At 38.3% G+C, this 24,879-nt stretch overlaps 1 protein-coding gene across 3 annotated transcripts in view; it reads right to left on the minus strand.

Annotated features, from left to right (window-relative positions):
- Positions 1-21,785: 21,785 nt before the first annotated feature.
- The window catches only part of LOC110728525 (ornithine aminotransferase, mitochondrial-like), a 28,987-nt gene continuing 25,893 nt past the window's right edge, over positions 21,786-24,879 (minus strand). For all 3 annotated transcript variants that reach the window (XM_021908166.1, XM_021908164.1, XM_021908165.1), the window contains one exon: positions 21,786-22,169. In XM_021908166.1, coding sequence (XP_021763858.1) covers positions 22,031-22,169 — 139 coding nt within the window. In that variant the 3' untranslated portion in view covers positions 21,786-22,030. The remainder of the gene's footprint in view (positions 22,170-24,879) is intronic.

Raw genomic sequence — 24,879 nt, forward strand, 5'->3', positions numbered from 1 at the left:
CCTTTCCCTTTCCCTTTAGTTACCTCCCTCTCCTTACTATTGTAAGTCCTTGATGTATAAACATTGAGGACAATGTTTGATTCTAGCTTGGGGGGGGGGTCTTACTTGTATTCATTCTAAAACAAAAAAAAAAAAAAAAAAAAGATTTACTGCTTTCCTAGACTAACCTTAACTTGTTTGCTAGTATGTCTTTCCTTTTTGCAGATTGGGAACATTCGAGACGCGGCATGAGTTTGAAGAACGATGCTATGGCCGTTAATTGGAGCTCCCGGGAAGCAAATTTGGTGAGATCTTTTCTTTTTTTGTGTGCTTAGGATAGTTTAGTTTAGGAAGAAGTTGAATGGTTCGAGGATGTTTGATCGGTTCTAAGGAACCTGGGATCGTTGATGTTGATATCATTCGATCACTTGTTTGTCGATTGGGATTTTATGTGATTTTTATGCCTCGTTATGTGCCTTTCAACTTATTCAGTTGGCTTAGTCGTACATATGTTTGTGTTAGATAGGAAAAGCTTCTGCTATGAGGATGTGTGGTTTAGCTTATATGATATGCCTCGTAGTCTTTTCCTATGTTTTTGGATCATAATAAACTTGTCTAATTGCAAAATTTTGGAATATTGTTCATGTTGGATTCGAAATGTGAATGAATGTGTATGGAATGTCTATTTCCACTTAAGCCAGTGATGAATACACAGTTCGAGTCTATTGTTGATCAATGTGGACGAGTCTAGGCGAAGGGTAGAAATAGAAAACTTTTGTCATGTGAAACTCTATGCCTTTGGGCTGTGGTAAGATGGAGTCGCTTCCCGGTTGTGGATTTGACCCCCTTGATTGGTAGTTGCTTTATTTGTTAGATCCCGTGAGGTTTATTTGTTCTAGCCTTCATCATTCTTGTTGAGTGGCATATTTGGATCCTTGATTACGCATTTTTCGATCTTTGTGTTGACTAGTAGCTCCCGAGACCGACTTGACACTTTTAAGGGAGGAAGAGGGCACCTTTTTCATTTTTCTTATTTTGTTCCTTTTGTTTTGTTACAAATTGATTTTCTTTTTACATCATCTTACTTGCTAACCATGTTGAGCTTTAATTCCATTCTTGGTTAACCGTGTTACAAACCCGATGGCCAATGTTTTACCAACCCTTAGTTGTGAAGTGTTTACCTAGATAGGTTTGTTGAGCTTATTGTTTACTAATCAAGAAATAAAGTTTGATAGTTGGTTTGAGCAGGTGTGAAAGTGAGCCTAATTGTAAATATGTAATGTGAAAGTCATTTTGCCATCAATAAAAAAAAAGAAAAAAAAAAGAAGAAGAGAAAAGCCGTCCGAATTGTGAAAAAGGCAAGGACACATAAATAAAGTTTTGAAGTTTGAAAGAGGTCATTTGAGTGTGTATTATATGGATAATTTGGGATGTGTAAGAATGTGAATCAATGAGATTGTGGAAAGTGAATTACATCTTTTGAACTATTGTTTTTGAGAATTGTGATTCTTGTGCTTCATTTAGGAATTAACCCCACTTTTTTAAATTGTTTTCACCTACCTTACCCATTTCCAATACATTACAACCCTTTTAAGACCCTTAGACTTTAGAGGTGTTCGGTTCTCAAACGGTGGAGGGAGATACCTTTCAACCCTATGGAAAGATTATGCGTAATCGAGATGTCGGGATACCTTTGTTATTTCCTCAAAACATCACTTCTTCCGGTTCCTTCGAGGAATCACGAGGGGCCAATTAGGGTGGTGATTTGAAGCAAAAGGGGAGGACGTGGCCGGTTTGGTCGGGTTTAGAGGGAAGCATGATTTCTTTGTTCTTTATGCTTGGTTTAGGTCTTGTTCGCATTTGATCTACGATATCTTGGATTGTGTGTCTCGTTGCTTGTTTGAGTGAGTTTTCCTTCCGTGCATGGTTGTTCTAAGTAGGATCCATTGATTTCATTCCGTGCTTAATTTGATTTGTTTGCAATGGCATAGTTTATTTGATCTTGTGTGTGTTTCCCTTGGTTTTTGCTCGAGGACTAGCAAAAGTGTAGCTTGGGGGGTTTTGACAAGCGCACTTTAGGGCACGCTTTAGAGCATATTTTAGGATGATTTTGGATGTATTTGGGGCCGCTTTGGCCGATTATTACCTTGTTATGCTTACGTTCCCCATATTACGTGCTTCACGGGTTTTCGGTTTGTTTTTGATGTGTTTTCAGGTAATATCAACCGAGTTTAATCGGATCCCGAGCCCTTGATGCGTAACCGAGCTAGCCTTGACCGGAGTCCGAGGAGTTAAGGAAGTTCAAGTGTCGTGCATTGATTACATAGCACAGGCAGCACGACCGTGTTACCATAGGCACACCCGTGCTGGCCTATAAGCAAGCAACCCCAGGCAAGGCAGCACGGCCGTGCAAGCCAATAGCACGGCCGTGTCAGTATCCACGCACCCGCACGGCCGTGCAGGCCATTAGCACGGCCGTGCCAGATGTTGCACGTGCCCGTGTCAGCTTCAGTATGAGCCCCGTGCTAGAGCATATTCAGCACGGCCGTGCCATTTTTAGCACGGCCGTGCCGGGAAGCTGCACGGCCGTGCCATATATAGCACGGCCGTGCCATATATAGCACGGCCGTGCCAATTTGAAGAAGAAATCCGGTTTACTTACTGACAAGCTAGCACAGCCGTGCCAAATACAGCACGGCCGTGCTGATCCAGGGTTAACTGCGCGCTTGACTTCTCCGCATTAGAAGACGTATATAAGGCCCAACTTTAAGAGGATTCCTCAGACAGTTTTAGAGATAGTTTTGAGAGCCTTTGGAGAACGTTCTTAGTATTAGAGATTCATTAGTTTTCTTAGAGATATTTCTAGAGATTTTAGTTTTCTTGGATTGATTTGAAGCAATATTTGCGAAGATTCTTTGTATTATTCATTGACGACGGATATCAAAGTTCTGAACTTTTCCATTGATTCGCATCAATACAATTGGTATTATTCATTCTTGTTTATTAATCAAGCTTTATTATTCCTTAATCAGAATTCATGTTTATATCTATTATGCTTTTGGAATTCATTATTGCTTTGGTTGTGAATATGTGTGAGTAGTCTCCTAGCTAGGGTTTCGCGATGAAACCCGGCCTAGGTAATCTATGTAATTGAGGATTGATTTTGATAAACGGATTGTGATTAAATTGATTATATGCGATTGCATGTTAATTCATTATAATAGGAGTAGCTAACCTAGAATCTTGAATTTGATTGCATGATATCCTTGATTTGAACAAGAGATTGTGAATTGAGTATTTCATTATTGAATGTGGTTTGATTATGTATCGAGTAATGTTAAGTGCATGAGAAATCCAAGCTTAGTATTGCCCGTTGTCTTCCTATCACATGATATTGATCAGACATATAGTCTTTGCATATCACGTTTGTCTCTGTGATTCCTTGTTGCGTAGTTACCGATGGTTTGGTGAATTCCCGTTCTCCCTAGTGTCTTAGTTTATTGATTTATTCCATCTTATTAGTAGTATTTTAGAACACCATTTTCCATTGATTTCGAACTAGCTTAGGTTTAAGATTGATTTGCAATTACTCTCGTTCCTCGTGGACCGAACCTTTATTTGCCATTGTACTTGGTTATAGGGTGTTAGTATAAGTATTGTTTGATTGAGAGTTAGATTGTAGCGACCGATTTAACCCTTGTCAGCAGCCACATGTGGGTTGCGTAAGCAACCAAGCTGGCCGAGGGAGTGCTCTGGGCTTGTGTTCCTCGATTTACGTGCTCATGCCTTCGGGATTTTATCCCAATTTGTGTGTGTGATATTAAGATTAATCCAAAATTATTTTTAGAACCAACATTTGAGCAAAATGAAAATTAAACAAGTCCAACTTAAATAAATTCAATTTTTAGTGCACAAACTAAAATTAATTGAAGAACCATTCTTTAAATTATTTTTGGCTCAACTTGATGCTACAAATATTGAAGGGCTATTCTCACAATTAATTTAACTAAACATAAATTAATAATGAGATTTGACAAAATTAAAGGGAGTTGGAGAAGTAAACACAGTCATTCAACGAAAATTTTCCAACACTAACTTGTGTAAACTTGAAAAGTTACATCCTTCCAATATGAAGAGTAATTAAATTTCAATCACAAGTTTGAACTTTTAAGACTTTAATCAACTCAAAAACGATTAAATAAAAAATTAGTTCAACTTGGAATCTAGAAAGTAAAGTTCCAACCAAATAAACAATTAAAGATTGGATCTTTAACACTTTAGGGGCTTCAAAATTAAAAAATCACCATAAACATTCACACTTGAAACAATTCCTTTGCAAAAATGTGAAATTGCAAGTTTATGTGAAAAATGAACTCACCAAATTAAGCACCAAATATGACTTTATAAACATGCTTAATAAGGGTTATTATTGCAGTAGATTAATGATGGAACCATACACATAATCTAACATTAACATGCCATGATTAATCAAGGTTTAAAGATTTAAAAAAATTTCGTCAAAAACGAAAACCCCTCAAAAAACATGTTTCTAGGGGGATTTTGGCTTCTGGACAATAGTCGAAGAGGGATAAAACTGATTTAGAACATTGATTCCACCCAAAATTCACTACTTTTAGGTCGAAATTTGGGTTCTTTAGCCAAAATTAGCATTAAAACGAGCTTCTAATCTAATTAGAAAGCAAAACCAAAAATTTAAATCCATTTGAATCACCTTAATTAATTATTAGTTACAATAATTAAATGAGCACGGCTCCGATACCGCTGTTGGGTTTCATAGTGTCCGACACTACGCAGAATAAAACCCTCCCAAAATCCGTGCACAAATTAAAGTAACTAATCATTCATATTAATTAACAAACATATAATTAATTAACAAAGAGAGAGAAAAAAGGAAAGACGATCATACTCTTGATGCGTGCTTCGCTCTTTCTTAGAGCTCGTACTTGAAAGCGTAAGATTCGCAAATACGCAAGCCTCAAACGGCTCCCACCCTCGAGACCCGTCCGAACAACCCCTACCACGAAGCTTAGTCGGGGCTAGACCAAAAGTAATTAGAGTATTAGAACGAAAGTGTTCTCGCTTGTGGATATCCTTTAAATAAAGTTCACAACTCAAGTGCCCTTTCCCAATGCCTAATTATTAGTATTTATAGGGAAAGGAGCCCTAGAATTCCAATCTCCCATCAATGTAGGTGAGTTGGTAAAAAGTCATTTATTCAATTTAATTTAATTCTAAAATCAAATTAAAATGCAAATGAATCAACAAACAACAAGTGTAAAGTGGAGAGAAAGGGGTTAGGTGAGGACCACAAGGGGGGACCACCCTCCCCATGCTCCCCAAGTAAACCACACAAACCGGCTCCCAAACGCGCCCTATCGCAGTCCCCCACCTGACTCCCAGCCTTAGGAACCAAGGCGCGCCATGCTGGCGGCCTGGAGCTCAGCTTGTCCTGCCAGCGAGGCACTGTGCTTGCACGCGGCCCTACTCATGCGAGCTGCTGCTGGGTGCTGCGATGCGCCAGCACAACCAAGAAAGTTGTGCTTGCTTGCAGGCTACTGTGTGCGAGGCACTAGCATGCTCGCACGCCTAGCGCGCCAGCGATGCTAGCATGCATGCGCTGCTATTGCTAGCGAGCTCGCACAGTCGCTGCGACCATGTGCGAGGCCTAGCGAGCACTTGCGTGCCGCCGGCCTTGAGATGTGCGGCTGGTGCTGCAAGCTCGCTTAGCATATGCGGCCAGCCATGCTGGCCTTGCGATGCGCGCAAGGCATGCTCGGCCTATGCTAGGCTTTCTTAGCTTGCGGCCGAGCCTTGCCTTGCGACACTGGCCTTGGCTAGCTATATTGCCCTAGGCCCTCGGATTGCTCGGAGCATTCCGAGGCTAGGGGTATGTTTGTAACTTGTTGTTTGCTTGTTTCTCGCCTCGTCGATTCTGAATTCGACTCGACTTACGACGCTCGTTTCGGACGCTCTAAGCTCGGAATCCAAGCTCTATGTTCGTAATACCCTAATGATTCATTTAATCCTTCAGATTCGTCATTTCGGTTCGGTTACTCGATTGGGTGTGACCCGAAGGGTTCGGTCAAGAATAAGCTGTAATATTAATTATGCATTAATATTACTGATCGGAAGCGGCCTCTAGCTAGGCATTCCGATCACTTGACCTCACTGAATAATTTGCTTTCTAATAATTCTGAACCCTCTATCGGAATAATACACTTGTTCGAAGAACACCATTCCTTTCACCAGGAACTAAAACACATACAAAATATAGACTATTATAGGTGTGACAGTCAATCAATCAAGTTTCAAAAACTCACATGGCTTGGGGTCTACAGAATTTCGATTAGCTAAACTCAAAAAGAGCAAAACATCTTACCACAAACCAATTAATCGCAGGCTTCATTACTACACGGTTATCAACGTATAAAGCACACTAACCGAATTTCAAAATCATAACTATGATGAGAAGAAGCTCAAGAGAGTCTAATCTAATCCGCACATGGTTCGAAGTCAAAATGAGGGAGATAGGCACAAGAATGTAGGAACAAAACTAAACTAAACTAAGAAAGCAATACTTTTTTTTGTTACACGTAAACTCTCATCCCTAATAGTTGGTACAAACCATACAACACCTACAGAAAGCAATAAAAACTACACTATGATAGCATTAAAAGATAGATACCCCTCCCCTAAGCTAGAATGAAACACAATGTCCTCACAATGGCAAAATAAAATACATGCAAGAGGGAGAAGAAAGAAAAGCTCACTCAAGTGGAGCCTCGTCAACTGAAGAGGTGTCGACTAGAGTCTCTTTAGATGTGGCGGTGTTGTCGGAAGCTACTATCTACTGACAAAGAGAAACAACCTCTAAATCCAAGGTCTAAAACCGTTGCTCCAAATTGCCTAAATGATCGATGACCTCCTGAGCAAACGTACCAATGCTCTCCATGAACTTCTTGAACACCCCTACACTGACTGGATTGCTGCTAGACCCCTCAAAACTGACACTATCACGAAAAGTGTAGGCTGAAACAGTCCCATAAAAAGGAATGTGTGTGGTCTTTGAAGTGTCATCAACCAAAGGTGAGGGGGCTAAAGAAGAACCTTGCTTTGTAGAATGCACACCTGCTCAGATGATTGTTTTGATTTTTGGACGTAGGCAGAAACAAAAGGGCATTTGGAGTACCCATTCGAGTTGTAGGAGTGGGAAAAACAGCATAAGGAATCGGATGCGAGTCCTTCTCCTCTCCTTTAACTTACCATAGAAACAAATCAATATCTGGTAACAATAACCAACCACATCGTTCCATTCTCACATGATCAAGGAGTGCATATTTGTTCAACTTCTTGAAGTAAGACAAGTTGATCCCCAGACACTAGTAGAAAAATATAAAAGGGCATCGGCTCAAAACCCCCATATAGCACCGGTTTTGAACCGGTGTAGATTTGAGGGATGCAAAAAAAAAAAACTTTAGCACCGGTTCTGTTAAAAACCGGTGCGAATAATGGCCCAAAAAAAATACAATTGACACTGGTTTAATTCAAAACCGGTGCCCTTAATGCCCACAAAAATAAAAAAAACAATTTTTTTTTTTTGCATTTTTTTCACTTAAATTGATATAGAAACACTAACATATATATAAAGTTACATATTTTCATTAAAAAAAAGGCTGTAATATTACAATTTTCGTCCAAAAAAATAAAATAAAATAAAATAAAGTACTAGGTCACACACAAATAAAATAAAATTGAAAAAAAAAAAAAAAACTAATTGTAACAACATATCACAATAAACACCTGTAGCTGCGAGTCCACTGTGCTGAAGCTCTTGGCACTCCCATTGTGGGTGATTACAAGTATGGTTGGTTTGTGCATTAGTAGTGGAAGCAGACACCTCAAGTTGACATTAAACCAATAAGTGGCCAGGCTTACAAGTTGCGGCGGCCAGAAGGTTTGGACATTCAGCAAGGCAATGTTTTATCTAAAGTTCCATTGCTACACCTCCATTGCAGAGAACTTGTTCTGCCTAACATTGCTAAGTTCCTCAGAGTTTTGGGACAAAGGACGGAAGACTACTACACACATGAAAATCAAGACGTCCTCCAAGTTTTTGCATCTGTGCCTTCACACATGAAAATCAGTTGGAACGTCATGTCTTCTTATTTGGTCTGAATCACACCCTGCTCATTTCAGATCATCAGATGTATAAAATGTTTAGACTGCACTCCAATATGTACAATTTTGCAAGGTCAATGTAAATAAAATTGTGCATACTATCTTCAGGTTCAATTTCCTTCTCAGTAATTCAGTAACTTTTCTGTATTTCTCTTCACACGCTTTCTTAAAAGTCTCAATTAGATCAGCGCTTTGTTTTATCATGCTACATTCATAGATATAATACCGGAGTACCTAGGCCATTAGAAAGTTGAGAGAAAAGGTAAATGGATAGGATGAAGGGGATAAGAGGGAGAAGGTGAGGTATTGGGATTAAAAAATTTCATTCAGGAAGTATATTCTACTCTTGGGAGTACTATTTCTGGCCTAGTAAAACCATGTTCATCTTTTCATATATCAAAGAAGACTGAAGCTCTAATTCTAAGTCATTCCTAGATCATGTCACAATTTTCTTACAATCTAATAGAACTCTCATGGAAAAATCAAATACGTGAAGAAAGTTAGAATCCTTATTCCATAGTGATAAGTAACAACCATTTATAGTCTTAAACTCTTAATAGTTAATAGCTTAGTGTACCATATTATATTTCCAAAGCTACAATAATTTGAAGGTAAAACTTCTCTGGACATTAAAAAGGAACATAATCTAAGAAACTCAGGCACATATCACAGACACACCAACATCAATAGCAACAACAACATATCACAATCATACATCCCCTAGCCAACAACAGATCACAGTTGCTGGCAACCATTTATTAACAAGCAACACACAATCCTCCATCTCAGTCAAGGGACATAATCCAATAAATTCAAGGGACGACATATAAAAGGGCAATCAAGTTACCTAATCAAAGGAGCACCCTTATTTCAACTTCATCCATGAAGCATTCAAATTAGATTTATCTACAATTAGGATGGGACACACATCTTTAAAATTCAAAGAATGTATGCATTTAAAGGGACAATTCATCAACCACTTGGATCAAAATCAGAAGAATAATCCATAATTAAAGCCAAAACCGTAATGAATTCATCAAAAAAAGCCAAACCCGAAACTAATTCATAAAAAATAGGTTAAAACCTGTGATTTTATCAATTTATATGCATGACATGTACTACTCCGCATATGTTATAAGTAAAGTTAATTCAAAAATTCGCAAAATTCATCATCACTCCTCAACAAAAACCGAAATTCATCAACAAAAACCTCACTTCATTCATCAACATTCATCAACAGAAAATGTAAATTTGAACAACATTCATCAACAAAAACCGCAAATTTCCTCAAAATAAAGCAAATAATTCATGAATCCATCAGGGGGTTTTTTCATCCAAAAACTTCTCAAACTATGTTACTTCAACGGACAAACCGGAGCAAATCACAGTGAGAAGCTGTACGATGAAAGTGAGTCCCTTCATCATATGGATTATCCTAGTGTAACTATTTACGGCCAAGGGACTCAAAGCATTATGATATCTATAACACACAGCATGTCCGCTCAAAGAGGTTCATTGGGCACATTAATAGTACACATGCTCATCATTCATAACAATAACAGTCCCCTTGCATGCAATAATCCAGCAACAAAAATCCAGCCCGCCAGCAACGTATGCTGGTATACAACATGAATCGTTCATCCGCCACTTAAACATGCTTCTAAGTATAGAATTAAAATAAATTTAGAAAACTTAAATAACAAAGAGGTTAGGGTTTCATAAGTCTACCAACAAATGTTAGCAAGCAAGTCCATTTCGAACAGGGAGACTCAGTTGGAGATTTTTTCAGGACCTTTCGTGAGCTAGCAACAATCTAACTCTAGAGATAATAGAGAGAGGCAGGAGGAAAGGAAGAATGAACCTCACCATTGAACTACGAGCACCACCCTACAGCACCGAAACCACCCACCCCTACCCACCACCACTAGCACCACCCTACAGCATTGAAACCACCCACCCCTACCACCCAGCAACACTGAAACAACCCAGCAACCACGAAACCACCACTACACAAAGAAGAAACATAAGCAGTAGCAGGAACACTTTACCCACAATAAAACGCAGCAACAAGCAGCAAAATCAGCAACACGTAGCACCCAACACACACTAAGGCACCACGAGACACAACACCCAGAAACCTTCCTTCACTACAACCTGCCATAACCCACAACGCCAACACCTAATAGCATAAACCTCCAAGACCAGCAGCAATTTCGAACAATTCAAAAATTAAATCCAAAAAAATCAAGGCATTTAACATGAATAATTGGACCAAAATGCAAAGCTAAAGAACCTAGAAATCCTAACCTCGAATTTGTGATTTTTGAATCGATAATTGATTCAAGTTTGTTGTTGTTGTTGTATTTGGTTCAAATTGACGGCGGCGGCGATGGTGGTTGTGCTTGGTTCTAATGACATCGATTTTGAACGGAGAAGGAGAAGAAGAGCGGCGTTGCTTGCTGCTCAGTTATGGAGAAGGAGATCGAAGGAGATAGATAAGGAAAGGGAAAGCGAAGGTTATGGAGAAGGAGAGAGAAGGAGTTTGAGGAAATAGCCTCCATTGTTGTAGATGAGAGAGAGGCAGATGAGAGAGGAGGAGAGATCGAGAAAGAGAAAGAAAGAAGATAAAAGGCCGAGTTTTTTTTTAACATTAACATTCGCACCGGTTCAAACCGATACGATTAACTCATTTTCGCACCGGTTTGGTTTGAACCGGTGCTATCTCTTTCCCTCAATCCCGCCTATTTTTTTTTTTGCACCGATTTTTAAAAGCCGATGTGCATTTTGCAGTGCTCATTTATGTTTTTCTACTAGTGATATGCTTTGCAAAGACGGTTACAAAGCTCCCCATAGTAATAGGCCCTTTTAGCTTGTTTTTCTCCACAAGGAATGCAGCAATGAGGAATTTTCTGAAATCCAATTGACCCATCCGATCTCGATCACCATATAAGAACCACCAAAGCATCTTGAAATCACTTTTAGCAATTTTCCCCATCTCTGTCTTTGGAAAGAACACTTGTAGAAGTAAGTGATGCAAAATACGAGGCACTGGGTTCACAATTGAAAAAGACTTAGTAGAACCAACTTTCTAATCATCCCAGCCTATGAGTTCTCTCCAAAAGACTTTTGGTGAAATCGTAAGCCATTCTTGTCACCCCTAAATGAACCGAACTCTAAGGGGCTAATGGTTCCATCACTGGGCCACTCGAAAATTTCATTAACCTCTTTTGGTGTCATTGATTGTGCCACTCCATCAAGAGAAAAAGATATGTTGCCATTTTCAAATACTACCAAAGAAGTAAGAAACTCAACGACCAAATCTAGATAGACCTCTTCCTTGAAATTAAGAACTTTTGACCAACCACACCTTGGACCAATTTCTTGTAAACAATCGTCGACGTCAAGTTTTTTACCATCATCATATGAATAACGAAGTGTTGGTTTGATTTCTCGACCTTGAAGTGAAAAACCAAGGTCTTGTTGAGTCTTACTCAAACATGAGGAAGGGTGGGAAGTGGGAGGTGGAGTGGTATGAGAAGTGGTTGGAGGGGGTTTATGTGGTGGTTTGGTAGATTTTTGTGGTGGCTTGGGATGCTTTGTCGAAGGTGGGGCTCTTGCTTTTCGAGGTGGGTTTCTCTTTGTCAAATTGGATCTTAGTGGTGCAAGTGGAGAAGAGGTGGATTTTGGGTGAGAACTAGTGGTTCTTGTGGTTCTCATGATGTAATTTCACAATGAAAAAGCAATAAGCACAAAATACTCCAACCAACACTTAGTAATCACAATCCCAAAATCCCAAGTAGAATCAAAACCAATTATCCACCAACCAATTATCAATGTTTCAATCAACAATAATCACCACAACCTAAACAACAATCCAAAAATATAAGACAAGAAGCAAAATTTCCAATTTTTAAATGAATGTGGACAATTCAAGATAAAAGATGGATGAAAAATTGAAAACAATACCTCCTCACATGTAATTGAGACCAAATTGTTGATGATCACCTTAAATTATGCATCAATTGAATTGCAATTCCAACCAATTCACCCAATTAAGAAATAAAAAAAGCCCTAACCTTGAAAGAATTAGGGTTCTTCTTCTAATTTTTTTTTCGTGGAGAAGGTTGTCCGGTGGACGCTGGAGGTGTACCGGAGGTGCGATGGTGGTCAGCGACGCCGGCAATGGGTTGGCATATAAAGAAAAGGTGGTGCCTTGGGATGCGTGTAGAGCTGTAGCAGCAGCGCAGTTTTTTTTTATTATTTTATTGGTTTTTTTTGGAATGCGTGGAGGCTGCCTGGGCGCCAAAACCAGCGAGTGCTAGAATTTCAGCGGCCCAGACAGTGTGTTGGGTAGCTGGGGTGTGCTCGGCCTAGCGGGCGCTGGCCTGCCGCTGGCTTGTCCGGGCTAGTGTCTGCTGCTGGCTGCTCCTACTTTTCCCTTTTTTTAAAAAAAAAATAAAATAATACCTTCACCCAATTTCAAGCATCAATTGGTTAATCGGAGAGATAAATCGTCAACAATTTGCCAATAAAAGCACCATCGGTATATAGCTTCAAACGTTGTCCATTTACCTTGAATTTCGTGCCATTTTCGCTAGCGACCTCCATTGCTCCATGTGCTTTGACATTAGTAACTGTGAAAGGCTCGGGCCATCTAGACTTAAGCTTTTCCAAGAAAGAGCCGAAGTCTTGAGTTATAAAGCAACACCTTGTCACCAATCTTAAACTCTCGTTTTTGGATCATCTTATCAAGAAACTTCTTCGTTTACTCTTTGTAGAGCCTATGGTTCTCATAAGCATCGGGCCGAATGTCGTCTAGCTCATTCAATTGAAGAAGTCTTGCTTCACCGGCCTTTTCTAGATCTAAATTAATCTCCTTGACATCCCATTGTGAAAGATATTCCATTTTGACCGGTAAATGACACGCTTTGCCATACATCAACCAATATGGAGTTGTCCCTAACGGAGTCTTGTAAGTCGTTTGCAATGCCCACAATGTGTCATCCAACTTCAATGACCAATGTTTCCGGTATTTGTTGACTATTTTTTTAAGGATTCTCTTTATTTATCGGTTAGATACCTCAACTTAGTTGCTCGTTTGAGGATGATAAGCCAAGCCAACCTTATGGTTAACTCCATGTTTCTTAAAAAGTACCTTAAAAGTTTGTTGATGGAAATGAGAACCACAATCACTAATAACAACTCTTGGGACTCCGAAACGAGGAAAGATAATCTTCTTAAATAGCTTCATAAAAACCTTCGAATCATTAGTTGGCGACGCAATAGCTTCAACCCACTTAGTGATGTAGTCGATGGCAACCAAAATGTATCTACTCCCACTAGAAGAGGGGAATGGTCCTATAAAATCAATGCCCCATACATCAAAAGGTTCGACTTCAAGAATCCTATTTTGTGGCATCTCTTGCCTCTTTGATATATTCCCTGTTCTTTGACACTCATCACATGCATTGCAAAAGGCACAAGCATCCTTAAATAATGAGGGTCAATAGAAGCCACATTGAAGCACTCGATAGGCAGTCGCAATAGAACCAAGATGTCCACTAGAAGGTATATTATGGCAATGATGAAGGACACCATGAGTATCCCAATCCGCTACATATCTCCGAAACATCCCATCAGCACTCTTACGGTACAAATGGGGGTCATCCCAAAAGTACCGCTTAGCGTCATGATAGAACTTCTTACGTTGTTGGTAAGTCAAATCTTGAGGATGTGAACCACCTACAAAAAAATTAGCATAGTCTGCATACCACGGAGAGATAGAAGAAATAGAGATGCAATGATCATCAGGGAAAGAGTCATCTATAGGGCTATCCAAAGTGGACTGAAATCTCAAGGTGATCTGGAACGACGTTCTCAGCACCCTTTTTATCTCGAATCTCTAAATCAAACTCTTGAAGGAGAAAAATCCATTGAATGAGCCTTGGTTTAGCCTCTTTCTTGGCTGGGAGATACTTGAGGGTACCATGATCAGTGTGAACAATCACTTTCGAACTAATGAGGTAAGTTCAAAACTTGTCAAGAGCATACACAGCTAGGAGCTCTTTCTCAGTGGTGGCATAATTCATCTGAGCCTCATCCAAGGTTTTACTAGCATAGTAGATGGAATGCAAAACCTTGTTCTTTTGTTATGCAAGTACGGCTCCCACAGCATAGTTACTCGCATCACACATGATCTCGAATGGTAAGTCCCAATCTGGAGGTTGTATGATTGGAGCGGTTATCAATGCTTCTTTGATCATGTTGAAAGACTCCATACAAGCATCAGTAAACTCAAATGTGGCATCTTTAAGCAACAATTGAGTGAGGAGTTTTGCTATTTTTGAAAAATCTTTTATAGAAACCCGCATGACCACGAAAGCTTCTCACTCACTTGACATTCACGGGAGAGGGAAGTTTCTCAATCACCACAATTTTTACTTTGTCAACTTGGATGCCACGATCAAAAATAAGATGACCAAGTACCACTCCTTCATTGACCATGAAGTGGCACTTTTCCCAATACAAGACCAAATTTACGTCAGTGCAATGTTTAAGCACCTTAGAAAGATTATGCAAGAACATATCAAAGTCAGAATCATAAACACTGAAATCATCCATAAATACCTCCATGATGTTCTCAATGAAATCAGATAAAATGCCCATCATACACCTTTGAAACGTCGCAGGGGCGTTACAACCCAAATGGCATTTTGTGATAAGCAAAAGTACCATATGGGCATGTGAACATTGTTTTCTCTTGGTCTTCCGGATGAATGGGAATCTAAAAGAAACCTGAATATCCATTAAAATAACAGAAAAAAACTATATTTTTCTAATCTTTCAAGTATTTGATCTATAAAAGGTAAGGGGAAGTGATCTTTCAAGGTGGCGGTATTCAACCTGCGATAATCAATACACATACGCCAACCTGTGACAACGCGAGTAGGAATTAGTTCATTCTTATCATTCTTAACAACTATTGTCCCCCTTTCTTAGGAACGACTTGTACCAAGCTCACTCACTTAGAATTTGAGATGGGGTAAATGATGCCCGCGTCAAGAAGTTTCATTACCTCTTTCTTCACCACCTCTTGCATATTAGGGCTCAATCGACATTGTGGTTGGATGCAAGGGTGATGATCTTCTTCCAAATTAATTCTATGCATACAAAAATTAGGACTTATCCCTGTAAGATCATCAATGTTATACCCGATTGACTTTTTATGCATGTGAAGCACATTCAAAAGCTTAAAAAGTTGGCTATCATTGATTTTAGCACTAACAATTACAACGCATTCCTCATTATCATCAAGAAATGCGCATTTAAGATGAGAAGGCAAAGATTTTAACTCTACCTTTTTTACATGTGACTCGGAAGTAGAACAAACAGTTTCCATTACCTCAAATCCTCTGACTTCCTCAGTGTTAGGAGCATCCAAATCATGAACCAAGGAGTCAATTTCAACATCTCCTTCTCCTTCAGAAACCTCTAAGGTGAGAACAGCTTCTAATGGATCATTAACCATCTCACGAGGCATATCATCTTTCAAAATCTCATCAATCACATCAATCCTGCAACAAGTATTCTCAAGCATAGGTAATTTCATTGCATTGGTTAGATTAAAAGTCGTTGTATCATCACCAATAGATAAAGTAAGAGACCCATACTTGACATCAATAACAGCAACTGTAGTACACAAGAAAGGTCTACCTAAAATAATCGGGATATTGCTATCCTCCTCCATATCCAAAACCACAAAGTCAACAGGAATGAAAAATTTTCCAACCCGAACGGGGACATCCTCTAAAACACCTAAAGAGTATTTTATAATGATTCGTCATTTGCAGAGTGATTTGTGTGCATTTTAAAGCTCCCATATTCAACCTGTTACAAACAGAAAGAGGCATAACAGACACACTAGCACCTAAGTCACATAAAGCTTTATCGATAAATAATGCACCTACATGACATGGGATGGAAAAACTACCAGGGTCCTTAAGCTTAGGTGGGGATTCATTTTGCAATATAGCACTACACTCTGCAGTTAGAGCGACTAATTCAACACCACCAAAGTCTTTCTTCTTAGTAATCATTTCCTTTAAAAACTTTGCATACATTGGAACTGAAGAGACCAAATCAGTAAAAGGAACGGTTACCTCAAGGTTCTTGACCATAGCCAATAAGTTACTAAATTGTTGATCTACCTTGGTCTTTTGCATCCGATGTGGAAATGGTAGCTTTGGCTCGACGGATGGAGGCTCGGAACCTTTCTTTTTCTCTTTCTCAACGTCACTTGCTTTGGCTTTCCCATCCTTTGAGATGGGAACATCATCCAATGCCTCCTCTACAACATCACTATTCTCTTTCTCAAGATTTACATCATCTATAGGCATTTGTGGCCCTTCATAGATGACCCCACTACAAGTAGTGATAGCATTGGCTGTCTCCTTAGGGATGGGTTGTCCCGGTAAGTGGCCCAATTGCCTTTGGATATTGGTTCCTACTACTTGTGCAAGTTTATGGTTCTCTAAATGCTTTGTCGTGTTTTTCAACTCCTTGATGCTATCTTCAGTGCTTTGCTTCATGGATTCCATCATTCTCATGAGGTCAGACATAGTAGGCTCTTGAGTGCTAACATTTCCTTGAGAAGGTTGTTGTTGAGGCTGCTTATTGAATCTTGAAGGAGCATGATAAGAGGCTCCTTGCTGATTGAATGGAGGCCTTGCAACATATTACTGAGGTTGAGGGTTCAGAGGATGTGACCCCTGCTGTTGTGGTTGAGGATTTTGAACATTGTTGCTTCGATAGGAAAGGTAGGGATGATTCCTCAAACCCAGATTGTATGTGTTAAAATATGGGTCATTTAGTTGCCTTTGTTGAAATGCATTCACTTGATCCATCTGATTAATTAGTGTCTTGAGAATTCTAAGCACATTGATATCCAAAGTGACCCTGTATACCACATAATTCACAAAAAAAATTAGTTTGGAGAGGTTGAGAATACATAGCATTAACATATACAAGAGAGGAGTCTTGAGTGGCATGTAATGCATCAATCTTTGTAGTTAATTGAGCCATCTGAGATGTCGAGATTGAATAGGCTTCAACTTCCATCTTCCCTTTCTTAGCTCGCGTCCTTGAAGATGAGAAACGGTTGGCTGCAAGATTAGTAAGAAAAGCATACCCTTCTTCGATTGTTTTGTCAAGGAACATACCACTTGATGCTGAGTCAACAGTATATTTGATCTCGGGTTCTAATCTGTTATAGAAGATACGAACAAGATTCCACTGCTCAAAGTTATAGAAGATACAAAAAAGATTCCACCTGCTGCCGAGTCAACAATACATTAGATAGTGCACGGTGTCTGTTGTTAGTACAGACTTAGCAAATACGGGTCGAATCCCATAGAGAGATAGGTTCTATTACTTTTTGCCCAATTATTATAAACTATTTCAATAAACGAATTAATTAACTAAACTAGGACAATATTGAAAATAAGGTTGTTCTCAAATAAATAAAGGTCTAGGGCGTACGTTCGGTCCACCAAGCTTATACCAATCCAAGAAATGTAAATAATTTATTAATAAATAAACTAGGTCGAATAATTAAAGCACTTGTTAATCCTACGGTCGGGAATTAACACTTACGAATGAACATATGTAGTTCGGTCGCTGACATAATCAAGTTCGCCAATTGTAATTAAGCCTCTAAAAATATGATCTTCCAATTCTAATTTTTATTAGCTAAATAGTCAACTCATGATACTGGCCAATTACATGAATCAAACAATAAAGCACAAATCAATTGGAATCATTCAAACCCTAATTCATGAATTTATAAATAAATAAGTACAAATAATCAAGGTATAAACATGGCTTCCCTCACTTAGCCCTAGAAAACGACTACTCACTCATAATTGAAATAAACAAAACAAAAGAGATAAATAAACTAGAATTCATAATTAATAAAATAAAAGAACGAAAGATTAAATGAAATACCTCGACAATTGAATTCATGAAGAGCGATAAACTAAGGTTCAACAATGGAGAGAAAAACTAAAGAAGCGTTCTATCTAGAAAATAATGCATAAGCAGAAAAATTATAACTCTCAAGTATTTATATTCAAGCCTAATCCAAAGTGAAATAAAATAAATAAATAAAATAAGGAAATAAAAATAACAAAAGCCATCTTATGATTGGTCGCTCGGAAAATCAAAGTCGATGGAAGACAAATAGCATGATGTTCCGCACGCCAAACCCATCGCCCGATGGGTGGGCGCTGGTCGACCATAAAGGATGCTTGCCCATCGGGCGATGGAAAACCAGTAGCCAGATCAGATCCGAGAGCTCGTGTGTGCAGAAGACCATCGCCCAATGGTTGGGCGCTGGATCGGCAGATTTGCAGCACTAACTTTGAAAGGCTGTAACTCAGGATCTAGGAATCGTATGAAAGCGTGCAACCTATCGTTGGAAAGATTTTTAAGTCTAGTTTCCAACACAACTTGAATTACCTCAATCCGATCTTTAGAACTCGAGTTATGGCTGAAACAGTGCACAAGGGTCCTTTTTGCCTCATCATGACCCCTCGTAGATGTTATGTTCATATTCCGTGTACACACTAATCAAACTTGACGTCTACGAGCACAAAATCCTCGATCAACAAACTTAATTCATCGGCTTCTATCCAACTATCATCCGAACGAACTCTAAACCCTTCGAAAGGGTCCAAATGACTATGAAATCACCTAAAACATTAAGATAAACACAAACGGAGCGTAATAAAGTGATATATGATGACTTATGCACATATAACCCTAAAATCGACCAAAAAGACTAAGAATAAGATATAAAACTAGCATAAACGTGCCACAAAATCCTATAAAAATATGATTCATCAATGATGTACATTTGAGACTGTAAATTTTAAAGCGTGAAGAATAAAAATGAACAGAGGGAGTATTAAATTGTCAATATAAGCTACTCTATAGTCTATATTAAATTATTAATATTAGATATTTATAAAGTCAACATAGGCATTTAAATTTTTGATATAAGTTATTAAATTATTGCTTTAAGGGGCTATTAAATTCTCAATTTATTCTACTAAAATTTCGATAAAAGGAACATACTAAAATTTCGATAGAGGCTACAAAATTGTCACTATAAGCAATTGAATCAATTGGAGCTGATCCAGGTTTCTCAAGCGACAAAATAGTCATTTGCAGTATAAAGTGAGGCTACTTTTGTAATTAGGTTTGAAGGTTGAAGTTAACTATAGTTAGCTCCTTCATCCTTCTTCTACTTGGTTCTTCTTCCTTCAACCCCCACGGAACTTCATTTTTGTTTTCCTTCTCCGATCTCCACCCACCAATGCCGATACTAACACCATTATTTCTGACACCAGCACCATCTTAGTCTCCACCGACATGGATACCACCATCTTCTCGTGTTTATAGACGTGTGTAATGTCAAGACGATTTAAGCTAGCTTACTATAACACATAAAGAACTTGCTTATGAAACAACTAGCGGAACAAAAATTTGAGTGATTGTTCTTTCTCCAAGGGATGTAAACTTCAATATTCCATCAGACAAGATCTTGGCTGTTGCCTCCAAAACAAAACCCGCAAAAGAAGGAAACGTTTTGCGTGAGACTAGACTCATCGTGAGTCCAATTCATCTTACATTAATAATCTAATATCTAATATTAGTAATTTAAAATTTGACATTAGTAATTTAATATCTGACATTAATAATCTAATATCTAACATTAGTAATCTAATATTTATAATATATCTGACATTAATAATCAAATATCTAACATTAGTAATCTAATATCTGACATTAATAATCTAATACTCCCTCTGTTTCATAGTGTTAGTCCCATATACTATTTTGGGCGTTTCAAAAAGATCTATCCATATTGAATATATTCCATTTTTAACTTACTAATTTTTTTGGAATTAATTGATTGTGGATTGATGACATGTCTCTAAGTAAGGAAATCTCTACCTTTAATTATGCATTATGACTTATGCTTTCCCAAAAAAAAAAAAAAAATCAAAAAACCTAAATAAAGTAAATTAATTATGTATTATTTTGTACTTTAATGTTAGATTCCAAATATTGTTCTTTTCTTATTTTATGTGATTGATTTCATATGAGACTAAAATTATGAAACGGAGGGAGTATCTAACAAGAGAAATCTAATATCTTACATTAATAATCAAATATCTAGCATTGATAATCTAATATCTAACGTTGATAATATAATATCTGACATTGATAAATACCCAATTCCTGTACCCAATTAACACTCCACTCAAATTCCCCAATCTGATCAATACACCAACAAATTAACCAATTCCAATTTACAAATACAATCAAATCAACAAGAATTCAAGAAAGATTAGAATATATTTATTTTTTTTATACCTTCAATAGTGCGCTGAGAGGGGTCCATCTCCTTAGGGGATTTACGGACTTTGGATCGAATGAGGCGTTTTTGCTTGAAAATGGAGTCCAGATCAGTAGCAACAACATCGCCGGAAGTGCCGAGGAGAGAGAGGAAGGAGGAGGCTGTGCAAGGCGGCGACACGGGCTGAGAAAGCGGAAGTGGATGGTGGAAGAAGGTAGCGGAAGGGGTGTGTATTTGTGTAGGCAGACTCACAGTGAATCCTTTCTACACAATTTTTTTCCGGGAAAAGAAAGTTGTATCTATGCACAATTGAATCGTCACTCGCAGATTTGTAGAGGAAGTGTAGCAGAACACAAGGAAGAGCAAAATATGCTGTCATGTAACCTAGGCTTGCATTAGCAACATGACCATACTCGGAGTACTTTTTACTAAGCGGTGAATCAGCAACAGTCCAAGGTTCATGATACTAGCAGATCTTGGGACCTTGAAAATTGAATAGATTAGTCACTTTCCCTCGTAACTCAGCTTGTATAGTGCTATCCCTTCCAATCGGGGAGCTGAAATTCAACATTGGTAAAATTCCTTTCCCCAATTTATTGTTGTGATTCCCTTTGAAATCATCATATAAAACCAGACAAATTATACTTCATTAATTCTTCACCTTAAATTCAACTTCAAGTATCAGATCCTTCGAACAAAAGACCTGATTTCCTGACTTTCCTCCTATAATCACGATCTGAAATACTAAGGTTGGAACTTCAGCTTCAAGACACTTCTCCAAATGGTCCTCTGTATACCTTTTCAACACCTTCTGCTTAAATTATTCGGCACTAAGAAACCTCATGGTTAACCCTTCTTTGTTTCCTGATTTCCTGACTTTCCTCCTAAAATCAGGAAGGGCTATCACACACTCCCGCCCCAACCCCAAAATGGATGTCACCTTTAATTTTCAGGTACTCCCTAAACAGCAAGATAGTATTTGAATCAGAAAAGATCGCAATATACAATCCACTACAACACCAAGGCGGAATATTATTTACGCTCATAATACACAAGCCACCCTTGAAGCACCTGCAGATACAAAATACAATCCACAATAACACATGCAAAATTTTCACCACGCCAGAACTAAATCTAGGAACATTTAGAGTTACCACAACTAAACCTATTAATGATCCTTCATGCCTTCAGCAACTGTTTGTAATAAGAATGTTTTCTAAGATAAATCAAGGTTTCACTGCACAACTGAAAGTTATGTACATAGCACAATCATGAATAACACCTGAAAGATATTCTCATAACTAAAATCAAATGAATTTTTCAGGTGAAAACACATGGATTTGGAAAATATAAAAGGACCTAAATTCATATATAGTGACACGGAAGTTGGTGTGCAAACACTGGTATATGAGTATATATTCATTCTGGGGCTTACAGGTTTCTACCACAACGATCACATACATCAGCTTTCATTGAATTAACATGTTCAGGCTTTTCCTTTAGCATCTTTGGTAGATCAAACTCAAACACTTCAGATAGTGCCTTGGTTCCAAGTTTAAGCTCATCCATACTGCATGTGTAAATTGTATATTAGGCAACAGCCTGGCAATACCAATATATTGGAAAAAAAAAATAAAAAAAATAAAAAAATAAAAAAAATAACAAGGATAGCAACCCTTGACAAAAAAGAGAACTACGATAGCAGGGTATGCATAACTACGTAGTATAACAAAATAAAAGACAGTATATACAATTTCCATAACAATATACAAAGATGAAAATACAAAAATCTATAACAATAGCCTAAATGGAAGGCTAAACAAATTTCTAATGTAAAGTGTATAAACAATTGAGCACATCATATAATTAGTTGAAATAGCCTAGCAACCAAACTATTAGAGCACATCCCAAAGGCTGCAGCAAAGTAGCAAATCATAGGTGCATCTAATATCTCACCAAGGTTATTGATATCTTTAACTGCCAGATGTCAGAAATGACCTACTCCTTTCATTCAATTGATTAATGCGATAGGAGCATAGGAAAAATATGTATGGCTATTTCTTTTGGGATTCTTCTATTCTTATTTTAAGCTGCTATTTCCAAAAATAGTCTCAAGAATATTTTTAATTAATTTTTTTTGATCTAGGCTATGCTCTAGTTTGACAACAAATATCTTTAATTGTGTGTTGATTAAAATTATAAAAAGTTAGGGGCCGTTTGGTTCGCAAAGTGGAATCGAATGGAATGGGGAAAGGGTATGGAGGAGAATGGAATGAAACCCTTGAAATTTAGGGTGTTGTTTGTTAAAAAAAAAAAACAAAGGGAATGATTCCATGGAACCACCACCACAGCACCACCATTTTAGTGTATTATTTTGACCTTTTTTTTTTCCAGAAATTGGTAGTTTAGAATTCCGGCGGCGACCAGCGAGGTTGGAGTGCCGACGAAGGTGGAGCGAGGTCGGGGGAGGTGCAACGAGGTGGAGGGAGTGCCGGCGAAGGTGGAGCGAAGTCGGGGAGGTGCAGCGAGGTCGAGGGAGTGCCGGCGAAGGTCGGGGATCGCCGGCGAAGGTAAAGCGAAGGTTGAGGGAGTGTCGGCGAAGGTGGAGCGAGGTCGAGGGACTGCCGGCGAAGGTGGAGCGAAGGTCGGGGATCGCCGGCGAAGGTGGAGCGAAGGTCGGGGATCGCCGGCAAAGGTGGAGCCAAGGTCAGGGAGAGCCGGCGACCATTCGGCGAGGTTGGTGGGATGTGGGTATGGTGGTGGTTGGGGAAAGGGAATGGTAAAGGTAGGGGGGTGGGGAATGGGGGTGGAATAAAAATGGGTAAACCCAAAAATAAAAATGGAGAAAGGGAATGACAAAAGTTGCAAAACAAACGCTTACAAGGGAATCATTCCCATTCCCTTTCCTCATTACAGCGAACCAAACGGCCCCTTAATATTTTAAAAATAAATATTAGACGTTTCCAACAAGATCTCACTTGAATATATTTTCTTGTACTCCCTCCATCCCTTTTTTTGCCCCATTTGACTTTTCACGGTGTTCAAGGCGCGTCTTAAAACGTATATATCTTCATTTCCGTACACGTAAAACATAAAAAATATAAAAACGTGATATTAATAAAATATACAATGAGAATAATCTAACAAGATCCCACATGAGTATATTATCTCGTACATATTAACAGTAATTTATGGTCAAAATTTTCAAAGTATGACCCAAAAAATGCCAATGAGGCAAAAATATAGGGACATATGGAGTATATGATACTGTAAATCGTGGTTGAAGTTTTTAAACTTATGACATTCAAAACAGAATTAGTGCATCTTTTGTGTCACTAGGAAGTATATCAGAATGAAAAGGTGTGAATATACGACAACACCACCAACAACAACATTAACAAAGCCTTAGTTCCAAAATGGTTTTGGGTCGGCTAACATAAATCGTCATAAAGAATTGTCCGAAAAGGAAAGAGCATAGCAAGATAATTGATAGACGCAAAGAAAAAAGACCAAAATAACAATAATAATGCATAATTAAATAACAATACAAGGAAACAAGGTATTATAAAGCCGTTTGTAACAAGCACAATTATACATATAGACCTACCTTCAAGCAATATATATATATATATATAATATATATAAGAAGAAAAATAAAAAGAGGTAAAAATACAATGGGGAAATTCTACATGGTGGCCCCAATGGAATTGCAAATTCTATTTAGAGGAAACTTTTTATTTTTTATTTTGACTTTCTCGAGTAACATAATCAATTAATGCCCTTATTGGTGTTTAGTCCTAACCCTTATGTTATTGGTTATCCTTTATCTTAGATAGTTTAATTTACTAATCTATCCTTCTATTTAATTCAGCGAACCCCCCATCTCCCCATGACCATACACCAACCTGAACCCTGCCATGACTAGCCAAAGCCGACCAAACAAAATGTCAGATTCCGCTATCCACCCACCAAAATCCACCACCTAACCACTAAAAATAAAAAAAAAATAAAAAAAAAAATAAAAAAAAAAAAAAAAACCTCATATCCACTAAAAACCATCCCTCACCTCCAAAAGCTTTTCCCAACCTTCAAAACCATCACCCATCATTTAAAACCACCATTGGCATAGAAAAATACCACCTAAGTCTAACCCACTGAAACGAAAGCCTCCTTGACCTTCATTCCCATCTATATTCTCTTTCCTTCCTTGAAGGGTGGTTAGGTTGCTGGTATGGCCATCCGATATAGCTGGTGGATGGGGTGGTGTGTTTAAGTAGAGG

This window comes from Chenopodium quinoa, unplaced genomic scaffold (genome assembly GCF_001683475.1).
Source record: "Chenopodium quinoa cultivar QQ74 unplaced genomic scaffold, ASM168347v1, whole genome shotgun sequence".
Lineage (NCBI taxonomy): Eukaryota > Viridiplantae > Streptophyta > Magnoliopsida > Caryophyllales > Amaranthaceae > Chenopodium > Chenopodium quinoa.